Genomic DNA, 20,822 nt, shown 5'->3' on the forward strand with positions numbered 1-20,822 from the left:
CACTAGGTCTGCATCTGAAGAATATAATCAATTAAATTGAAACTGTAAAATCTACAAGAAAGAAAGAAAGAAAGAAAATTAAAAGTGGAAATTAATCGAAATAAATAATACTTTATAATTATTTTATAGTTCTTTCTGTCTAGACGAAATGTGATTTAAAGGATGAAAGAAGAGAGTCGATAAAGTGAAAGGTTTGTATTAGATTTTTAATGTTCACTTTCTTATAGAGCTAATTCCAGTTTCCATATAGGCATTAGTATTTCGTAGAAGAGAGAAATGGTAAATTCAAGTGTAAGTTACAGACAAAAATTACGAATCAAGAATAAATGTTCAAAACGCTAGTAATAAAAATTATCTGAAATTTAAAATCCGCATTTTTTTTCGCTTTGTTTTGTTTTGACTTTAAATTTTTATCCGTATGGTAGCACTTATATTCCAATTTTACAGGTTTTCCAATCAAAAATATTTATGCATAAGACAAGTTGCAGAAATCTCAGAAATATATATCGCACTATTGGATCATAACAAATTCCTATTTATAGGAAAAAAAACTTTAGGTCTTATACAGAGTCGTTCTGACGGCTGTGACATACTAAAGTAGACTAACATGTTTCCTGCAGTAGTGAGGCTAACGACTCAGCATAAGGCGATTTATAACTAGTTGTGGCTATTTACGAAAGTCACGTTAGTAAAAAGCTACTATCCTAATTTAGGGAGCTAAACTTACATCAAGAAATATTAGCTTGTCTTTGTACGAAGTGCACTCTTACTGCCTTAGAAAGCCTCTCAAGGTGGGGTTGCATTACAAAGGCAAGAATGACTTTACGAGGGATGATTATAAAACACAAATTACCTTAAAATACCAACAAACTTGTGCTAGATAGCACTAAAGAGCACGAATGCTAACAGAATCCGCGCAGTAGGTAGGAACGGTCAGGGGTGCAGGGAGCAGTGTGTCGGCGACGGTGGGTATAAACATAAAGATACTGAAAACTCTTAAGGCTGGCTTAGATGAAGTGAGCCAATGGTACTGTAAAAATGAAGATTTATAGGAGAAGTTTGAGTAAGGTGAAAATAATTGATTTTTGTTTCATTGAAGAATTGGGGAATAGAAGTACATGCATGTAGATGAGAAAGGGTTAACTGCTGTATTACAGACGAGTTTTAGAAATTTACCGGGTCAATTGAAGAATTTATTTAAGTTCGTGAGGAAGTATGGAGTGAAAGCTAGGTAAGAGGAATAGTAGAACTTAAGAAAGTGGTTGTTTTTGATGTTGTAAGCAGCACTGTATGTGGAGGCGGATGGAGTAGTTCGCAAAGAGGTATTACACTTGTGTTTATTATACGGATCCATTGACTGTAAAATGCACAGAAAAATTTAGGCAAGTCTTTAATTTGCCTACTCATGTCGAGAACAGAACCCAACCAACTCCTGCGGGCGCTTCTAACCCTGTCCTCCTCCCCTCCTCCTACTACTACTACTGCTGCTACTTCTATTTCTACTCCTCCTCCTCCCTACTACTACTACTTATATTATGGATCCATATAGTAAAACTGAATACCTAAAAACGTAATCTAACGTAACGTAATGTAATCCAACCAAATATAACCGAATGCAGTACATTTTGGTACTTGTTCCTGATTTTCAAATTGGTCCGGCGATACAGCGGTACTGCCGAAGAAATATCTAATGTTATTTCAAATGTGGAATATATGGGTGGTCAAAATATATGAGAATCTTACCTCTGATATTGCTAATAAAGTTGAAAATCGTAATTCATCCCTAACATGGCTGCCCGAAAATGGGGCCGGGGCGGGGCCCCTAGCTCACAAAAATGTATACGTAATATAGCAAACCACGTATATTAAATACCAGACGTAATATAGGAATCATGGAGATGGCCCCCTATAGAAAATTTTCTTCGGGCGCCCCTGATCTCTAATCATGTTAAAATTCGTAATTGAAAGTGTATGTTTCTAAGCACGTAATAGTTCAAAGGATACCACGATGGATTGAATTTGTGTGTGAATGAAGTGTGTAAAGTCATGATTCGTAAGGATAAATGTGTCCTACAGGTAAAAGTAAGAAAACAGTATTTTTCCGCTATTTTCGCTTACACTCATGCATACCGTTGCTGACGCAACCTTACACTATCGGGCGGGCCCACCTGCTTTTCCCTACACTGACTCGGTTAGATAGTATTCGGGAAACTTTCCCCTTACATTAGAAGCATCCACGGTGCTCCAGCAGTACCAATTTCTGTGTAACTTTTAAGGGAGAAGGTCGGATATGTTTGTTCCTTCGTTATATATCCAGACAAGGATATACACATTCTGGAATGTCTAAGCAAACATTTGAGAATAGGGCAGGGGCGTCATTTCAGACTTTGCTTCAGGGATCAAGAGCACTACCGATATAAGACTTTTTGTAAAAGTATATTAGTAGACAATCGGTTAAAGTTGTAGTACTTTATTTCCATTTTGAACACTGATTTATTTCTCCGCAACATGCGTTTTTCTTTTTCTTCCTCGTAGTTTCTGCACACCCTTAGCTGCCAAACACTTCGAAGCATCAGTTGAAGTATGTAATTTATTCTTGAATGTAATTCGTACAAATTATTTCAAAAGTCTATTCTATTTTAGCTTTATGTTTTATGTATTAATAGTTAGGCAAGAAATAAGGTTTTCTCGTTTCGTATCTTTTCTAGAATTCTCGTCTCATCTCGTCTCGTCGTAATTCTCGGAAAGCTCGTCTTGAAATTATCGTTTCGTTTTGCAAATTTATGCACGAAATTTAAGCCCTGACTTCAGGGGCGTAGCCGGCAGGCAGTGCTTAAAGTGAGGCGGTATGAGCCGGTTATGCATCCGAAAGTTAGAAAATCGGCCGGTATGGCATACCGGTAAAAATAACTTATTTTAAATTGTAATTATTTAAATTGTAGAAAAAATACACATAGAAATAAGAACGACGTTAGTATTGAGTCAACAAATATGTTTGTACTATCAAAGATTTCGTTTCATTTTCATTTTTGTCCTTCGTTCAATAAAAGACCTCCCATCCCTCGTTCACTGTGTCGTTCATCTATTTACAAAATGGCATTTTCTTGGCAATTGGTAAAAAAAAAAAAAAAAAAAAAACTGCTTACCCCCCACCGCCCCATGTTTTAGCCAACATCGAGGGACAACATTCATTCATATTGCTTTGCTTGAACAAAGAGGCTTTGCTTGGGGATGTGGGCTAACGGTCATGACACCCGCTTCTGAAAAACAAGAAGTGAGGTACCAAGGAAGCAAGATAGGTTTTATTGCATCGCCCTGGAGCCAGGCGTTGTCGCTCGTAGTTTTCAGAAGGCAATTTTAAAAAAAGAATGGAAATAATGAATATTTGAATGAAAGGAACTTCGCATAAATCATCAATGATCAAAATTTTGAATTGTGCCAAACTACACACAAAATGTATTCAGAGTGGCATTACGCACTAAATGCACACTCAAGACAAAATTGCACACATTTTGTATAATTACACACATTGGCAACGTTGTGCCCCTTCTGGTGGTGTGGTGCTGCTGTCAATGTGTGTTTTCCCGTACGTCCCTCGAAAGAGGAGGGACAGGTTGCTGCGATCCGAAAGCTTTTAATTGTTTGATGCGGAAGCATTGCCACAATGATTTATTTGAAGATCTTCACTCGTCAAGACCAAACGACTGAATGACAAATTGGCAACAAAGTCGAGGTCATTCAGTTCTTTTCCCTAATCAAAGAGAGGGTTTCCTCCTTCAGAGGGTGGCGCGGGTGGGACCTAACTATGTTTCGCATGTTTCCGAGGGTTCATCTGAGATTGACAGGCTCTAGTTCGCGTAGTTCCCAGCTTACTATAGCGCCTACGCACAAGTTGTTTTCGACATTTGGCAGGTGCGAACTACGCATGTCTAATTCAGGCCGTTTCTAAGTGTGTTCTTTGCTCCTTGTTGTGATTGTGTGTGGTGTGCTAATTAAGAAAAATGAAGCGTACCCAGAGGTCAATAGAATCTTATTTCAATGCTTCTAGTGGTAATGCGAAGAAAAGTAACTCTGGTGTAGGTCTTTCACAGGAAGACTCCGGAAGTCTACAGGAGAAATCTGCCGGCGCAAGTTCAAGTGATACCAGTGGTCAATTGTTGAAATCCAATAGTGCACCTTTGTGTTGGACCCAAAACCAAGTTAACATGTTTAAAGAAAAGTATCCGTGCTTAACTGTCTCGAATACTCTTGGCTGTGTAAGCTGTCGTAAAGTTCAGGACTTGAAATTGTATTCAAGTATTGGCGTATCGCTGTCACAACAGTGGATTGTGGGTAGTGTTAAACCTTTCGGGTCTACAACGGAAATGCAACAACATTCATTGCGGAAGAAAATTTTCGAACATAAGAAAAGTATTGCCCACTGCACCGCGGAAAAAATACTCTTGAAAGCTGAAAACCAGAGCTTAGAAAAACTTTTTGACAATGAAAGCAAATGTAGCTTTGAAACAACGTGTCGAGTTTTTCGAACAACATACTATACCGCAAAACAAGACAGGCCGTTTCTGGATCATTCCCATTTAATAGATCTTAAAGCTGCCAACGGTCTTGATATGGGGCAAATTTTACACAGTAATGTTGTATGCGCGGACATTGTAAGCCACATTAGTGCTGAAATGAAAAGTAGACTTATTGAGAAAATTAAAAGTGCTAAGTCCATGATAGGCATTATTGTTGATGAATCAACCACATTAAGTAACAAAAGCGCGTTAAATATTTATATACGTGCACGTATTCCGGATAGCGAAGGAGTTGAAAGTAAAGACAATAACTGTAGTGATGATATTTATACGTTCTTTTTAGAACTATTGGAACTTCCGGATCAAAAATCAGATACAATATACAACATTCTTATGGATTGTCTTCGAAGGAACGGTTTTGATGATAATTATCTCGGGGACTACCTGGTTGGTTTCACAAGTGATGGTGCTAGTGTTATGTGCGGGAAAAAATCTGGAGTCGGATCAAGGTTACAACAACAATTTCCAAAAATCGTGTTGCGGCATTGCCTTAGTCATAGATTGGAACTTGCTGTAAATGATGCACTGGAGACTATTGGTGGTGGTGTGAATCATTTTAGTATTTTGGTTAGCGCTCTGTACAAGTTGTACAGTCTCTCTCCAAAAAATTCGAACGAACTTGAAAAGTGTGCACATGATGTTGCAAGTCAACTTAAAAAGATAGGTCGCATTATAGATGTAAGATGGGTGACATCTTCTTTTCGCTGTGTAGAATCTGTACGGAGTTCATACACTGCAGTATATACACATTGCTCTACAGAATCTGAAAACAGCTGCCACAACAGTAAAGAGCGAAGTCAGTTCCAAGGACTAGCAGATAAACTAAGTTCCTACAATTTTATTAAATTTTTAGGACTTCTATTTGATATTCTGCAGGAATTAAAAAGTCTGTCAGAATTATTGCAAATGCGTGACTGCACCATAAAAAGGGCTTATGATATAATAAAGCTATATATAAATAGAATAGAGAGTTTAAAATGTACGCCAGGCGACAGTGAAGCTCAAGTATTTAAAAGTGTTGAAACCGGGGTTTTCAAAGGAGTGAAACTTAACAAGCACATTAATTTTCCATCTGTCAACAGATGCCAGTTCATACAGTGTATAGTGGATAACCTAAAAATGCGAACCATTAATGAAAACGATACGAATCACAAGCTAATAAGTCAAATTGAATCTGTTTTCAGTGACTCCGGTGACATTCGACAAAGTGAGAAAGAAATCAAGGAACTTGCTTTTAGGTTTGGATTAAATTCACATGATGTTCTTCGCGACTTTGTGCAATATAAAGCAACAGGGAAGAGGGTTGTTACTGAAACTGTAAAAAGGTGCTTCACCGCTCTTAACACCATAGCAATTAGCAGGGCAGATTGTGAACGTGGTTTCAGTAAAATGAACATAATAATGTCTGATCTTAGAAATTCGCTACAAATTAGTACAGTTTCGAGTATAATGTTTGTGTCATTAATCGGGCCCCCAGTACACACGTTTAATCCTGAGCCGTATGTTAAGTCTTGGTTACGAAAAGGAAGGCGCAGTGCAGACTACAGAAGATGTCAGCAACGAGAAAAGAAGGAAGATGGACCTTATAAGCAGCTGTGGTGGATACTATGACTTAATGTTCCGGATAGCAGACATTTGTATGTAATAGAAGCCAGGTTAGTAAAAATAGTATAATATTCTAATCGTGTTCTAAACAGAAGCGTCATTTCAGATTTTGTTTGGGGGAAGCAAGACCCCTTGATATAAGTAAAATTTCGCGTTTTTCACTGACTTACTGCTATTCTATGGATAAAATCTATATAAATCTCAAACTCGGGGGGGATTGCCCCTGCCCCCCTAAATGACGCCCTTGGTTCTAAAGTAGGTCTATGCACAATGTGTTTTGTATATTTTTAGAGGTCCACACTTGTGTAGAAACTATGAGAATTTTACACTTTGAGCTGATAGATTTTTTTTTTTTTTTTTAATCGTAAATCGGCTACACATTTTTCTGTTCATTGGATTTGTATTATGCGCTGGTAATTATTTACCGAATAATATGATGATTAGCAATATTTAAAGTTTCCATTTTATTGAGCGGAATACAATGCAATACAATGGGATACAACGGAAAATAATATTCATTGAATATTAATATTTATTTCTGTTAGGCTGATGAATGTAAGAAATAAAACATTTACGTATTTGTCTCTCTCTCTCTCTCTCTCTCTCTCTTTCTGTAATTTTTCACATCAAAAATGGTGTAAAAATATCAGAAGTAGAGATGTTCTTTAGGGTTCTGGCCAGTGGAATATTTACGATTTTTTTCGGGGGGACTGCTAACTTTAGCCCTGGAAATGTGAAAATTCTGCAAGATATGCCGTTTACTTTAATATAGTAAATAAAATTTCGGGGGGGGTAGTTAAGCCCGGAGGCCCCATAAAATACGGCACTGGTTCTGGCAAAAGTAGTGCTAAAAGTGGTCATATTTGTCCCATACCGTCACCTCATCTGATGTCACTTTAAGCACTGCCGGCAGGTTTATCTAGGAGGGGCCGTCGTTTTTGAGGGGTGCAGCTACAATGTAAAAAGCAAAAAAAAAAAAAAAAAAAAAAAAAATGTCACAGCTAGTTAACGTTAATTACATGTAAATTTTGTTATTTTTAAATCACTGAAGCGAGGTAATCTTACAATTACGTTTTAAAAGCTGATCATTTGGAGGGTCAAGGAAATAATTTGAGGACCCTGGCCGCCATAGACGGAGCTGTGGGGGGCATAGGAGGCATTGCCCCCTCCCAACTTTTTGACAAAAAAATTTTAAAATGTCACCTATAAAATACTTCAATTCTCATTTGTATTTACTTGCCCTCCCCCAGCAGACAGGTCTGCCCTCCCAGGAGGCAATTCCTAACTCGCCCATGCCTGGCCCCGATGGACCCCCCCCTGCCTGACTTTTCTTCTACAACTTATCAGAAACTTTTCGCGTCACGAGAAGTCCATAAAAGTGTGATATAATAACATCTATACCATACTTATGGCTTAAGTTTAGAGTTGCCCCTCCAGTCTGAAGGTGCCCTTGGACTTCGCAACATACAAAAAACAGTGCTTAAATTATTAAAAATTGTTACATTTCACTTAACGTTAGTACTCCGTGGGCTTCACAAAAATTTAAAAGGTTTTCTTCATTATTTTTGGGCATCCGTTACACCTGTTTGCCATATTCGCCATATTTCACAACTACCATGCTGATAAAACCTTCCGCGAATGCTTCAGCATCCGGCAAATAGTACTAACTTCCACATATATTTTCTCGTATTAAACATAACTCTCATGCCGAACTTACATTCCTAAACATCAAGTAAAAACTTTAAATTATCATTTCTTACCTCATTTCTCCTGTAAATTTTCCTGATTTTTATAAAAAGCGGAGGGGTAACTCTAAACTTAACCCATACTTATTGTTAGATTATATTGTGTAATGACTTGCATAGCCTATCTTTAAGCGTTGATAAATGCTCTTCATTGTGTTCGTATAATTACTTTATCAATTTATAATTTTTATACTATGAATCGTGTAATACTAAAACAGTGTTTGATTCTAAGACTTGATTGGACGAGTGTTGCGTACGACTCGTGCGAAATTTATCTTATCTCGATTATCGTTTGGAAAACGAAAAGAGAATTATAATACTTCTTGTAACGTCTCAAATTAAAAAAATATATACTTCTCTTCTCAATTCTCGCCTAGTTTTTGCAACGAGACGGGATAGGTGACGGGCATTTTTTTTTTTTTTTTAGTACAATCCAAAGAAACAGAAAAATTTAAGGTGGGCAATATAAATTATCCAAAACAACAATGATACAAAACATAGTCCTAAGTCTTGCAATATTTCCACAACCCAATCAACAGATGTGTGTAGGCTATACGCCGTGATCGGGCGTAATTACAAGATCGAACTGGCCCAAAAGGTACTGTGGCAAGCAGATTATTTAACCAATCTGTCAGTATTTTTAATCATTTTTAGCTGCAGTGACAATGAGAGTAACGTCTGATATGTGAAATGTTACTCTCGTATAAGTTCGAACTCGGGCATAACCAAGACATGTGGGCATAAAGCTACTGCATGAAACAAGAATATTTATCATACAGAACGCGAATGTGCATTTAACCATAGCACAGCAACCTGTTGGTTTCAGAAATTTCGTGAAGGTTGTAAACATGTTGAAAATCAGCCAAGATCTGGCCTTCCCAGGATAACAGATTCTGGCGTAATACGACACGCCATTGAAGAAAATCTATCCATTCTCAGATGACGATTGTCCAATCAACTCATGTCGCAGTCTATTAAGTACGTCACTTTCACTAGGGATGTGCACAAGACAAGATTTGAGGCTGTCTCGTCTCGAAAATGTGCTGTAAAAGTGATGTCTCGACTCGAATTTTCTCAGGAAAATACTGCCTCGACTCGAGTCGTGCGCATCCCTAACTTTCACGATCTCGGGAAAACCATCAGAAGCTACCGCATTGTGTCACATTAATTGACCCCAACTCAAGCTCACAGGAGAGTGAACGCGTGTTAACAAGTGCTCCAATATCCTTGTGACGTGCGCTCCGGAAAAATATTGTCGCATGCGATGGAGAGTGGGTGATTTTTTTCGCAATCCGAATACAAAATCATTGTTGAACAAGGACCAAGTTCCAAAACCAGTCTTCAAACAGAGCCATTTCGAACATAAAATCATGCTCTATGTGTGGTGTAACTACGAGGGAGGTCACTTCGAGTTCAACCCTAACGGTCGTATCATACATGTCGACTTTAATTTCGAGTAGTTGGAGATGTATGCTACACTACGCTAGAAACATCCTGCATTAGTAAACCATAAGCGCTCCCTGCTGCAACAAAATCACACTCGGCTCGAAAAACGCAAACAAAAATTGAGGAACTTGATGGAATCGAACTAATGCCACACCCGGCATATAGTCCTGACCTTACTCCTTAGGATTACCATCTGTTTCGGCCCATGCTACACTTCCTGAAATCACGATGCTTCACCAACTAACAGGAGGTGGAAACAACAATGACTGACTTCTTTGCCTGTTAGAACAAGACGCGGTAGGCCTATTGACGTGGAGTCGATGAACTGGCAATAAAGTAGCTGCAGAGAGTCCTATTTTCAATGCACTGTAATAAATACAGGTGTTTTGTTCCAAAAATTGCAAGACTTACGACTTCTCCTTGTAATTAAGTGGCACTGGTCAGTGTTCGAAGTGGAAAAAAAGCAGAAGCGGTATGTTTTATTACGAATTTTGACTCAACATACCGGCTATTTAAATATTGTCTTGATCACTGAAAAACCAGAGACGGTATGTCCTCATTACTGAAAAACCAGAGGCGGTATGGCAGACCACCGCATACCGTCTCACTTCGACCACTGGTACTGGTAATAGACAATTAAATACAATTGTAGTCACTAAGCTAAACGTGAAAAGGGAGAAACAAGAAGAAATAATTCAGAATTATTTATTTTCCATATTTTTTTTTTTAATTCGTTAGATTTATAATCATGTTGCTGGCCAGATAGAACCTTTTGTGGCTGTGTTTGGCACGCAGGCCGTAGTTTGTTCATCACTGTCTTTGCCACTGAAATAATTCGAAATTATAAGTGTGCTTAAACCTGGCACGTATTCATAGCTATTATATTTATAACAGTTCATCGAGAATAAGTTATTTCTCTCCACTGTCCTCATTAATTATCATTTAGTCTTGTGAGTAACTCTTGAAGCCATCAAGTTATTGCAGTTGGTCTTAAAATGAATCGCAGCTTATTCTGGTTTTTCTTCCATTTAATATAACGGATCCAGTGCTGAAATAAATCTTCTATATAATTGATGCCATTTTCAAATTTTGCAACACAATACTTTTAATTCGAGAAAAATTGAATATGTTAGATTGCAACAGTGAAGTGGTATATGCTGTCTGCTAGACAGGTTGGGTTGGGTGATGAAACACGCTGTACTGGAGTGAAATAAGTGAAAATGAGAAGTACCGGTATATTTAAAAATATTAACTGTGGCGTGGCAATATGTTTGGATATCACTCGTATTCATTTACGTCGCAAAGACTGTGGTTCGTATTTACATACACAAATACGTCTCATCAGCACATCGGAAACCAATTACAAGGAACAGAAACGATTTGGCCGTGAGAATATAGGTATGGTGTAGGGCAAGATTTCACTGTAACCAATTTAGTTATACTACTCAAGAAATCAGTCAATAACATCATTATAACACATAGCTTATACTAATAAAACACTACTTAATATTTGTTTGTCTCCTCCAATCTAAATATTAGTTGTTAAAAATACAATTTAATAATTGTTGGTACTGGTCAAGTTTAGACACACCATACTTTGGAAAATATACAGGTACGCTTCAGTACTCTGCATGAAAAGACATTTATAAGCAACAAATTTCTGCAGGCGAGAGAATTAAATAATAACACAGCTGTATTTTAAGTACATGGTTACTATTATATAATCATTACAAGTTCTTTACGACGGTAAAAAAGGTGAGTGCTTATGAAAGATGACTATATCAGATACTATTTTCTACTGACGGAGTATTTCTGCACAGTATACAAAGGCTTTATGTTATATTTATAAGTGTATCGTTACTAATGTGAAACCATTACGACTGCTGTTGGAACTCGTGTCATTGTGAAAACCAACGAGTTTTCACTACCGTCGTTACAAGTAAATCCACGTTGGCTAACGATCCTGCTTTCTTTGGATCCCCACTTACGCCCGGGCCTACCACCTTCGCCCGACTAACATTCGTGTTTTTTAGTGGCCATCTAGGAGAGATTGGTTTGTGTTTTCTGGACTGTCAAAGCTTGTATGCCATAGCTATACTGTATGCTGTGCTGTATTAATATGCAAATCTGAAAAGAATTGTAATTATTCAAGAATTACTTCAGGTCGCCCCTTTTGAATTTGATCTATGCTGGATGAGATAATGTCATGTCGCCCAGAGCAAATCTTTTGAGAGGACAAGAATTTTCCAACGAGTGATGTGCCTAAACTTGACCTGCATGTAATTGTCTAAAGTAAGTGTTTAGAATTTTCTTTAGTTTGATAATACTGTTGGGAATAGTTCAGAAAAACTAGATCTACCAAATTTGTCATTGAAATCAACCCCGAAACAAAATAACAACGCAGCCGAACTTACAAAGGGGTTTGATAGCTCACCTCACATTTGCGGTTTGAATTGGCACGATGGCTCAATTGGTAGAGCGCTTACCTCTGGTGCATGGAGTCCATGGTTCGACCTCGGGCCAAGTAAACTTGTGGTGGACATCTTGTCTGTGGGTTTTCTTGAGTACTCTCCTTTCCTCCCACTTTTTCATTCCATTAATTCTATCCTTATTCACTTGCTCTAAGCCTCGCCTCTCTCAACCTTAAGGGCATAATCGTGGGACGTTCAGCTCAAAGATTTGATTTTTTTTTCTTTGACGATTTGAATTAGTGATGGGCAACATTGTATGCATGGGTTTTCTTGGTGTCCTCCTGTTTCCTTCCACATTCTTATCCCGCCAATTATTTTACAGTCTTCAACTTTCATTGATTGTCCGTCTGCTTTGGTCATAAGCGCATAACGTAGAGACGTGAAGTTGATATATTTCATTCCGCTACATTCCGAAGGACAACAAAAAGGAGAGTTCAAGAGGTTAATGAAAACTTATCTGTTGCAGCACTGTTTTTATTCTGTAAACGAATTTTTAGATATGTAAGTGAATTTGTCTATTGATAGTTTTGGGTAGCATAGTAGTTTAATTCAATTGTCTATTGATAGTTTTGGAAATATATATTGTTATGTACTGATTTTATATCGTAGATGTAGCATAGTAGTTTAATTCAATAGGTATGTATTTGTCATTACTACGTGTTTTGTATATTTGTACCCTTGACGAGTCTTATTCATACGCACGTAATCGTCCAATATGTACGACTAAAAAGACGAAATAATGAATAAATAAATAAATGAATAAATTTTCGAACCTAAGCCTATGATAATATATACGGATATATTTATCAGAGTGAAACATGTAAGAAACATATGAAACTGAAGTAAAAAAAAAAAAAAAAATGAAAGAACTACCTAAGTAATAAGAGCATCAGAATTCGTGTAATATTTCAAAGTGTATGGTATGTCGAGAGTTAATACCGTACACATGTAAGTTTTAACTCTCTTTCACATAGTGATAAGCCTAACAGCAGTGTTTGTCTTTGTTCTTACATTCCGCTACATTGTTGGTCGTCATCCTAACTTTTACTTACGCGTTACTTTACTTATTTGGATGTGGTGTTGCACTGATGAAGTTGTATTTATAAGTATGGGAAACATCTACCGACCTTTGCCAAGTGGTCACTGCAAGTTAGCATTCGGTATTGTCTCTTTGGGGCAGAGCGAAGCTGGAGATCCAGTGCGGAATACATGTTTCGTTAGCAGGCGTGTTAGTGACAGTGAGTACGCGCATTAAGGATGATTTGTTTTTCATCATTTTGTGATCTAACTTGTTGCCTTGATTTGTACTTTTAATCCCAAAGGAAGTTAATGTTCTGTTTCCCTTCAGCATTTTTCTTCTATCGTCGAAAGAGAATCCATGGCAAGTCTAACACACCATTGTGTAATGACCTTCTTACATTTTAATGATTTTCTTATATCACATTAAGATATCGTAGGATCATTCCGAGTCAAGTGAACCAGTGTCTCAGCTCAACCATTTCCAAACATAATGGAATTTGGTAGAATGGTTTGTCTTTGAAAATTAAATTAAATCTTTTAGTATAACGTCCATTTATGCCGTTATGCTAAGGGAGGCATATGAATAATGATGGAATGGTGGAATTTGATTGTGGGAGGAAACGGAAGTATCCCGAGAAAACCCACGGATATGATGTTGCCCACCACAAACTTACTTGGCCAAGGATCGAACACAGGACCCTACGCACCAGAGACAAATGCTCTACCACTGAACCGCCGTGCCCTCCCCCCTATTGTTTTTGAATGTAATGTGCCTAATTTAAATTGAATATGTTCGTAGATTGCATGTATATAGCCTTTGAAAGAGAGGCCACTGTAGGGTGACAAGATTCTCACAAGCGAAAAGGACACAAATATAATAGCATATGATGGTTTACTACGTAGGCAATAAGCATGTCCTTATTTCATTTAACGTTAACGGAAGTTATTGATTCATTTTTGTTTTTTTTTTAAAAAAAAGTACTAAACAAAAGTATTAAAGGAATTTAACACAACTCTATATGCCTTGATGAATGACAAAGTGGTTTATTTTTATGAACGTACAGTGGAACTTCGTGTAGGGCTAAGGATTTTTTTTTAAATCGATTTTCGGAGTATGGGATTACTTTAAGGAACGAGGGAAAAGTTAAACCGGCAAGAGGGATCTTCTACTTGGCTTGATTAGCATGACTATCGTAACTTGAAGTAGAAATATTACCTGCCTTACCGACATCTCTACAAGGCCTTCTCGGTAAAAACTCGATTGTTCTCTTCCCTAATCATCCTAATCCTAAACATGGTGGTTCATCATTCAAGAAAAGAGTGCGTGTGATTCAAAACGTTGTAAATAAAGAATGAAACATTAAAATATTGCAAATAAGTTAACTCAGGACATTTCGCAGGACATTTTAGAAAAGTAGAACATTTCTCCATTTTCTAGTCGTCTTCGCAACACACAGGACAGCTCTTTAAAAAACACTACTGTACTGCGAAAATCAGTACGTCTGGTCCAAGGATGTTATAAAATAGAGGATCTGCCCATACAACAAAATCATGAAGCCATACGTCACACCTACTCTGTCCACTCCGCGCCACTAAGATCGCAATGTTTCGAGCCAACAATCATGGCGGAAACGAGAGTAGCCAGTCAGACGTGCCGGCATCGATTGTTTTTCGGCTTCATTGAGTTCATATGATGAAGATACGTATGGGCAGATCCTCTATTTTATAACATGCTTGGTTTGGTCACCGTAGCGACACTCACTTCGCGAAGGTGCAAAGGTACTAAGTTTGCTCAGCGTTTCTGAAAGTTGTTATAAAAATAAAGACTTTATTTTTGCACACTTAGACAACTTTTGACATTAATTTGAATATGTGACTAATTAGCCGTTTTTTTTTTCTCGTAGAGTAAATACATTTTTTCATCCTTGACAGTCTTGAATCCAATCTATGGGGATAATTGAAATTTCCTAAAGAAACTCATAATAAGAAGAATGTTTGTCATATATATATATATACATGGTTTACACTGGAAGATTGGTTTGTAAATATGTGCAAATTTGCAGCATGGAGTGGATTTTATCCCCTCTGTCGCTCATTTCTGTCGGTATTAAAATCGGATACACTTTACGAGTGTTTTCATGGAACATTCAGGCGGAACTCAGAATGAGTTGACTGGTAAAAGCTCGTAACTCTCCAGTTACCCAAGTTTTCAAAACGTGCTAGAGAAATAAACTTAGTTGACGATCCGAGAATGAAGAACGCATCAAAGTACACCTGAAGACGCTGCTACCTATTATCACTGTATGTTTAAATATTGATCGGCATTTGTGTCTATCTATCCATCAGAGAAGGAAAATCGGTTCACCCAACCTTTATAAATGATCTGTTGTTCGGGATTGCAATCCATGAAGAATAAGGGTGTGGGTAAAATCAACTCCGTGTTACAAATGTGAACATATCTATCTATTAAAATGCTACAAAAGCAATAAAAGCGCCACAGCTCCTACCTCTAACTTTTTATTTCAAACTTTTGATTTACGGTTATTTGTGATTCCATGTTTAACAGAAAAAAATAGTTGAAATGTCAATACTTTAAGTAAATACTTTAAACAGATCTTTTTCATAAAGTTTATCTTTTTAAAATTATTGTTTAAAGCCTTTGCATTTTAATAAATCTTCTCCAAAATCAATGCAAATGAATTGTGCTGCCATCTTCGGAGTTGCTTTAAACTATACGTTTGTGGACGTTTATATGTTTGTGGCCAATCCTTTCGACAATGAGATCTCGGAAACTACAGGCTGTAGAAAGATGACGTTTTCACTGATCAATTGCAAATTTTGCGTAGATTGTCCAGTTTTAACTGAATATTTAAAAAACATGGCAATTATTTCTTCATTACATTTTTACGGTTACACTGGAAGTGTTGAAATTAAAAAAAAAAAAAAAAAAAAAGAACTAAAGCATCATATCGAAAAAGTCTCCCCTTTACGGTATCTTTTGCCGATTTTTTATCAAGACGTCTTTCACTTCTGTCTGTAAAGGTACATGTACAGATGTGAGGAATAACAAGAAGATTCATGCTCATATGTGAATGATGCGCTGTGTGGAGAGCGCAGGTTCAGCTAGTGTGTACAAAAAAGTATTCGAGTTCGACAAACCATAGTGTATAGTTTTTTTAAAAATCTTCCAACGATTCTTACAGTCTGGGGTTAAAATCTTCCAATAATGAAACGGTGAAATTGCTTTCCCCGTCCCAATTTAAAAAACTATATTTCCTGTTAATTTCATTTTAAAATGTTTAACTTCGATGGAATATGGTAAATATTTTCTGTGAAGCTGAATGCTTAGAATCGTAAACAGTCAATGAATTTAGCTTCCTGATGTAGGGTGCATAAACTACCTCCCCTCCCCCTTCTATCATCACTTTTAATTATGTTGCACGAAAATTTTCGTAAAAATAAAAATAAAAAACAAAACGATGCAATATGAACATATTTTTGTAGGTTTCACAATCATGTCCACTGCTTGAATTTAAAACTAATTGGGAACGGAAGAGTGTACTTTTCTTCTCCCCATCATCCCCCTCCCCAATGTAAGAGATATATTCCTTGATCATATACGAGGGACTTCCAGTAAATTATCTACCTAGACAGGAAGGGAGGGGTGGAGCATAATGACACCTGACACGCGCGCCAAGGCCACTGTGGGGAACCCCACTGCGCAATTTGAGGTCAGTCAGAGCAACGCAGTTTCCGTGAGCAGAGTGTGTTACGCCGCTTAGCGAATGTTTGTGTGATACGTGAACAATGGATTTGCAGGAATTGGAGCACCTCTTGGTCATCAAATTTCTCACTAAAGAAAGGAAGAGACCAAAGAAGATCAACGACCGACTGGTGAAAGGTGTGCCCGGGATGCAGCACCGTCAAACATTTTTTCGCCGGACAAGGAGGTCCAAGAGGCTGTTTTCCAGTGGTTTGCAGGCCATGACAAAGAATATTTTTTTCCTCTGCCCACAAGGTGGCGATGGTTCATAGACCTCCATGGGAACTACATCAATAAACAGTGAACCTATTTTCATTCTTTCCTGTTTAGGCAAATAATTTATTGGACACCCCTCGTACGTACTAGCTACTCCATTTATTCAGCGCAGTATGGTATTTGTATTTATTCGATGCTCTCACACAATGACCAGTGCTTGGATTTGATTTGAGCTTAGCGTCCCTTTCAGTAGCGAGACTATATGAAACGTGAGCCTATAGCCTAATGTGGAATCCGAGATACATAAGCTTCTACCGGGAGTCGAACCCAGGTCTCTCGTGCTAAAGGTGTGTACGCTATCCATATAGTCACAAGGGATCTTTCCAATACTTGGAGTTGAGTCGGTATGATTGAAACAAAAAATATGTTTCACAATTGCTTTCATAAAGTAAACTTGTACAATTTTAGTAGAATAAGGCGTAAAATTTCTTAGTATTTCCAATCCCTTTTTTACTGATGAAGCTGAAGTAGGTCAGTAATAAGGGAGTCAGTCCTCTATTCCTTGGTTGGAAACAAAATGCTGCCCTAAACATTTCGTAAAATACTCCCATTTTTGTTAAAATTTACACCAGCTGAATCTGCGCTCTCTACACAGTGCATCATTTACGTATGAGCATGAATCTCCTTGTTGTTCCTTACATCTGCACATGCCCCTTTACACACAAATAAAGGACGTCTTGATAAAACCCGGGAAGGGGTGTCATAAAGGGGAGATTTTGTGGATAATTTTTTTTCAATAGCTCGCACCGTTTGCAAGATTTAAGCCTACTTGTGGTTGGAGTTTCTAATTCATGTGTGAACAGTGTTTTCTTTTTGCATGCAGTATGTAATAAGCAAATACATTACATACTCAATTAATTATAATGTCAGTGATATTTCATTGGACAAAAGACTCCAAATAATAAAGGTTCGTCTTAGACTGGAGAAATGGTTACCCTTCGTTTGTCATTATCATTTGACCATAAAACATACGTCGCAGAGATATACTAACCCCGTTTACAAATGTGTGGTATTGGATTGTGTAACTTGTGGGATATAATATTTTGCTTTTTAAAGTTTCAATACTTCCAGTGTACCCCTAAGAAAATGTAATAAAGAAATAATGGCTTTATATATATATATATATATATATATATATATATATATATATATATATAAAGATATTCAATTAGAACTGAACATTCTACACAAAGTTTGCAATCGATCAGTGAAACGGGTGGTTTCCGAGATGCCATTGTCAAAAGGATTGGTCACAAACATAGCTTTTCTTGACCGCGGACGTATAAACCTAACATTTTAATTGTAAAACATAATGTGTATTTGACTTGAGATTGGAGACTTACTCCTTTAGTTTGGGATTGAAATTAAGAAGGAAGATCGAGAATCGTTCGCTTCTACAATGTACAGCATCACTGGTAGATTTAAATGATGTAATATTTTAACTAGAAAAATAAAATGATGTATCGTAGATTTTACTATTAAAATTTTTTATAAACGTTTGTGTCATGTTTTCAAAAATGTTTCTTTTTATTATTATTATTTCAGTCGTTCCAAAAAGTATACTTAATAATGTAGTATCTCAAGTTAAAGTAAAGCTAAAACCTGATGTTACGATAAATTATAATACTTTTCAACCCAACTGTTCCTCAAAGAAGAACGTATGGGAGACCGTCTTAGAATTAAACTGGCCCCAAACTATAAGGTAAGTGTACATTTTTTTGGTATCTCTTGGAATAATGCAAAAAAATATGTATTTAGTAGGACTTGAACTTCAATCTCCCGTTTGCCGATCGGCTATTCTATCGTTCTATCAGTTGAACTGTCAGCTTCATTGTTTGTTTTTCTGTGCTCTGGCATTTTATTCCTATGCTAAAACTACGTTTTGACCAAAGTAAAAAGAAAAACAGTTATTGTGTGCCCCTGAGAATAAGTGATTATAACACACGAAATATTGGAAGAAAAATTGTACGAAGAACATTGGTAGGTGAATAATTTTGAAATACATACGCTTAGCTTAGAAACAATAAAGTTGAAAATTTTAAAACTAAGTGTATACCTTGTTACAATTAGTAACAATAATGTAATTCTATATGAATTTGTGGTGAACGACATTGTTTCCTTGGGTTTTTCCGTGATTCTTCTCTTTAGTCCCACAGTCTCTTTCCACGAATTTCTCCGTAAATCATTCATCTTCATTAATCATCTGTCATCTTTAGCCTAAAGAGAATAATCAGGCGTGAAAATAGAAATGACATGTCATTAAACGTAATTATGTGGCTATGGTTTAATACAGGAAAGTTCCTAAAACTCAGCACTCGATAATCCGGCAGTCCGGATAACGGCCATACCCTGACAAGGTGAAAAAACCCCGCGCGCAAACCCGTTCAAGGTCATTGCCCGCGTGCGTGTTTCCCCTGTTCCCACATACCTTTTTCTCGCGTCACACTCTCACTCCTTCACTATGTGTCTGGCAGAGTATATGGACAGTTTATTGTCTATTGCAGGGCTCATAGCGAGTCACTTTTTTTTTTTTTTTTTAACTAAAAGTTACTTTTTTGGGAGGTAAAGTGACTTTATCGTGTGATTTATGTGTTGCATTGGCAGTTTTCTAAGAAAAATATTATAAAAGTAAATGGAAAAATGCAGAAACTTGTTTTTCATTACTCTTCTGAAAGCTTCAGTACTTGCTGCCACATGTGAAAGAGTCAACTTTATTCTCACGTCAGCTTTTATTCTTTCTAAAGCACAGTGGATGGTTAAGCTCTCAATGTGGGGTTGAGAACCCTTCTGTGTCTATTCTTTCTTCTATCGTAATAGTCTTCTAGTTTTCTCTCGTAATAGTTAACGCTCCGCTCAACGTTGTGTGTGGTTCATCATGTTCGTCTTGTGCTATGCTTCTTGTATGTTCTTCTTAAGAATAGTGATAAATTTGAATATTTCATGGCTTTGAGAACTCTCAATGCTAAGTTATATATAATGTCTGGGATGAAGAAATTCGGAAATGGGCCAGAACTGGTTCCACTTACTTAGAAGCTTCTTACATCTGCTAAGTCTGCTTACCGTAACTACAAAGCTTACTTAGAAAACCTAAGAAAGGAGGAAGCTCTAAAAGAAGAAGTGAAGAAGAAAAGATAAAAGAACAAACAAAGAGAGAGGTGATGGAGAAATTGACAAAGGAAAAGAGGGGCATGATGAGATTTTGGTCACTTTTTCGTGTGCTTTTGGTCACTTTTCAATTATTTGCAAGAGACCAGACAACTATGAGCCCTGCTATTGTGTTCTCGAACAACCAATACATACAAGTACAGTACTGTATTTTCTGAGGAAACACCCGTATTTATTCTTTTTTAACCCTATTCCCGATAACCCGGCATTTTCACAAACTCGGCTACCCTTCGGTCCACATTAACCCAAGTTCTCGGGATTCTACTGTATAAAGAAAATAGTTAGGAATTTTAGATGTCACACCTTCATTTTTTTTTTTTTCTATTAAAGTTATAAAGTAAGCTTGTCTTGCGAAGGAAGCAGTAAATAAGCACTCTTAGTTGCGTTTTGGTTGCACCTTTCTGCACTTGTTTTAATCTTTCTTTGGCGCCTTGGCCGCATTTTATTCCTGATGCAATTAAACAACAAACACTGAACTGAATATGTTTCGCTTCAGTGCAGTCGTGTTAGGCGAAAGCTGTTGAATAAGAAGAAAGGAGAGATGGTAACATCTGACTGAATAATCACAGCCGACACTAATCGGTATTGTTGAGTGCTGGAACATATTTTTAAAATGTTTTAATTTTTCAGTTTAGAATACGCAGTTACTAGTATTGTGTCCGCCATTATTCTGTGTTGCCAGTATGCTGAAAGAGGTGAACAACAGGAAAATACATTGTTAAACAGTTTAGTGTAGATTGTATTCAGGATGGCG

At 37.1% G+C, this 20,822-nt stretch overlaps 2 protein-coding genes across 3 annotated transcripts in view; both read left to right on the top strand.

Annotated features, from left to right (window-relative positions):
* Nucleotides 1–4,001: 4,001 nt before the first annotated feature.
* LOC145679049 (E3 SUMO-protein ligase KIAA1586-like) lies at nt 4,002–6,188 on the top strand. Its single transcript, XM_081749836.1, has one exon. It carries the CDS (start codon nt 4,002–4,004, stop codon nt 6,186–6,188), a length of 2,187 nt encoding a protein of 728 aa, XP_081605962.1.
* Nucleotides 6,189–10,468: 4,280 nt separating this feature from the next.
* LOC145683450 (ATP-dependent RNA helicase DHX30-like) overlaps nt 10,469–20,822 on the top strand; it is a 95,561-nt gene continuing 85,207 nt past the window's right edge. Inside the window, exons 1-2 of one of the 2 annotated variants that reach the window (XM_081754789.1) lie at nt 10,469–10,771; nt 18,449–18,605. In XM_081754789.1, coding sequence (XP_081610915.1) covers nt 10,594–10,771; nt 18,449–18,605 — 335 coding nt within the window. In that variant the 5' untranslated portion in view covers nt 10,469–10,593. Of the gene's footprint in view, nt 10,772–11,459; nt 11,666–18,448; nt 18,606–20,822 lie in introns of those variants that run through there. The other variant, XM_081754794.1, reaches the window with a different exon arrangement.

The sequence above is a fragment of the Thermobia domestica genome, chromosome 1 (genome assembly GCF_964235325.1).
Source record: "Thermobia domestica chromosome 1, izTheDome1.hap1.1, whole genome shotgun sequence".
NCBI lineage: Eukaryota > Metazoa > Arthropoda > Insecta > Zygentoma > Lepismatidae > Thermobia > Thermobia domestica.

What these genes read in the sequence shown, in the direction of transcription:
- LOC145679049 (XM_081749836.1), top strand. Translation starts at nt 4,002, where the DNA reads ATGAAGCGTACCCAGAGGTCAATAGAATCTTATTTCAATGCTTCTAGT.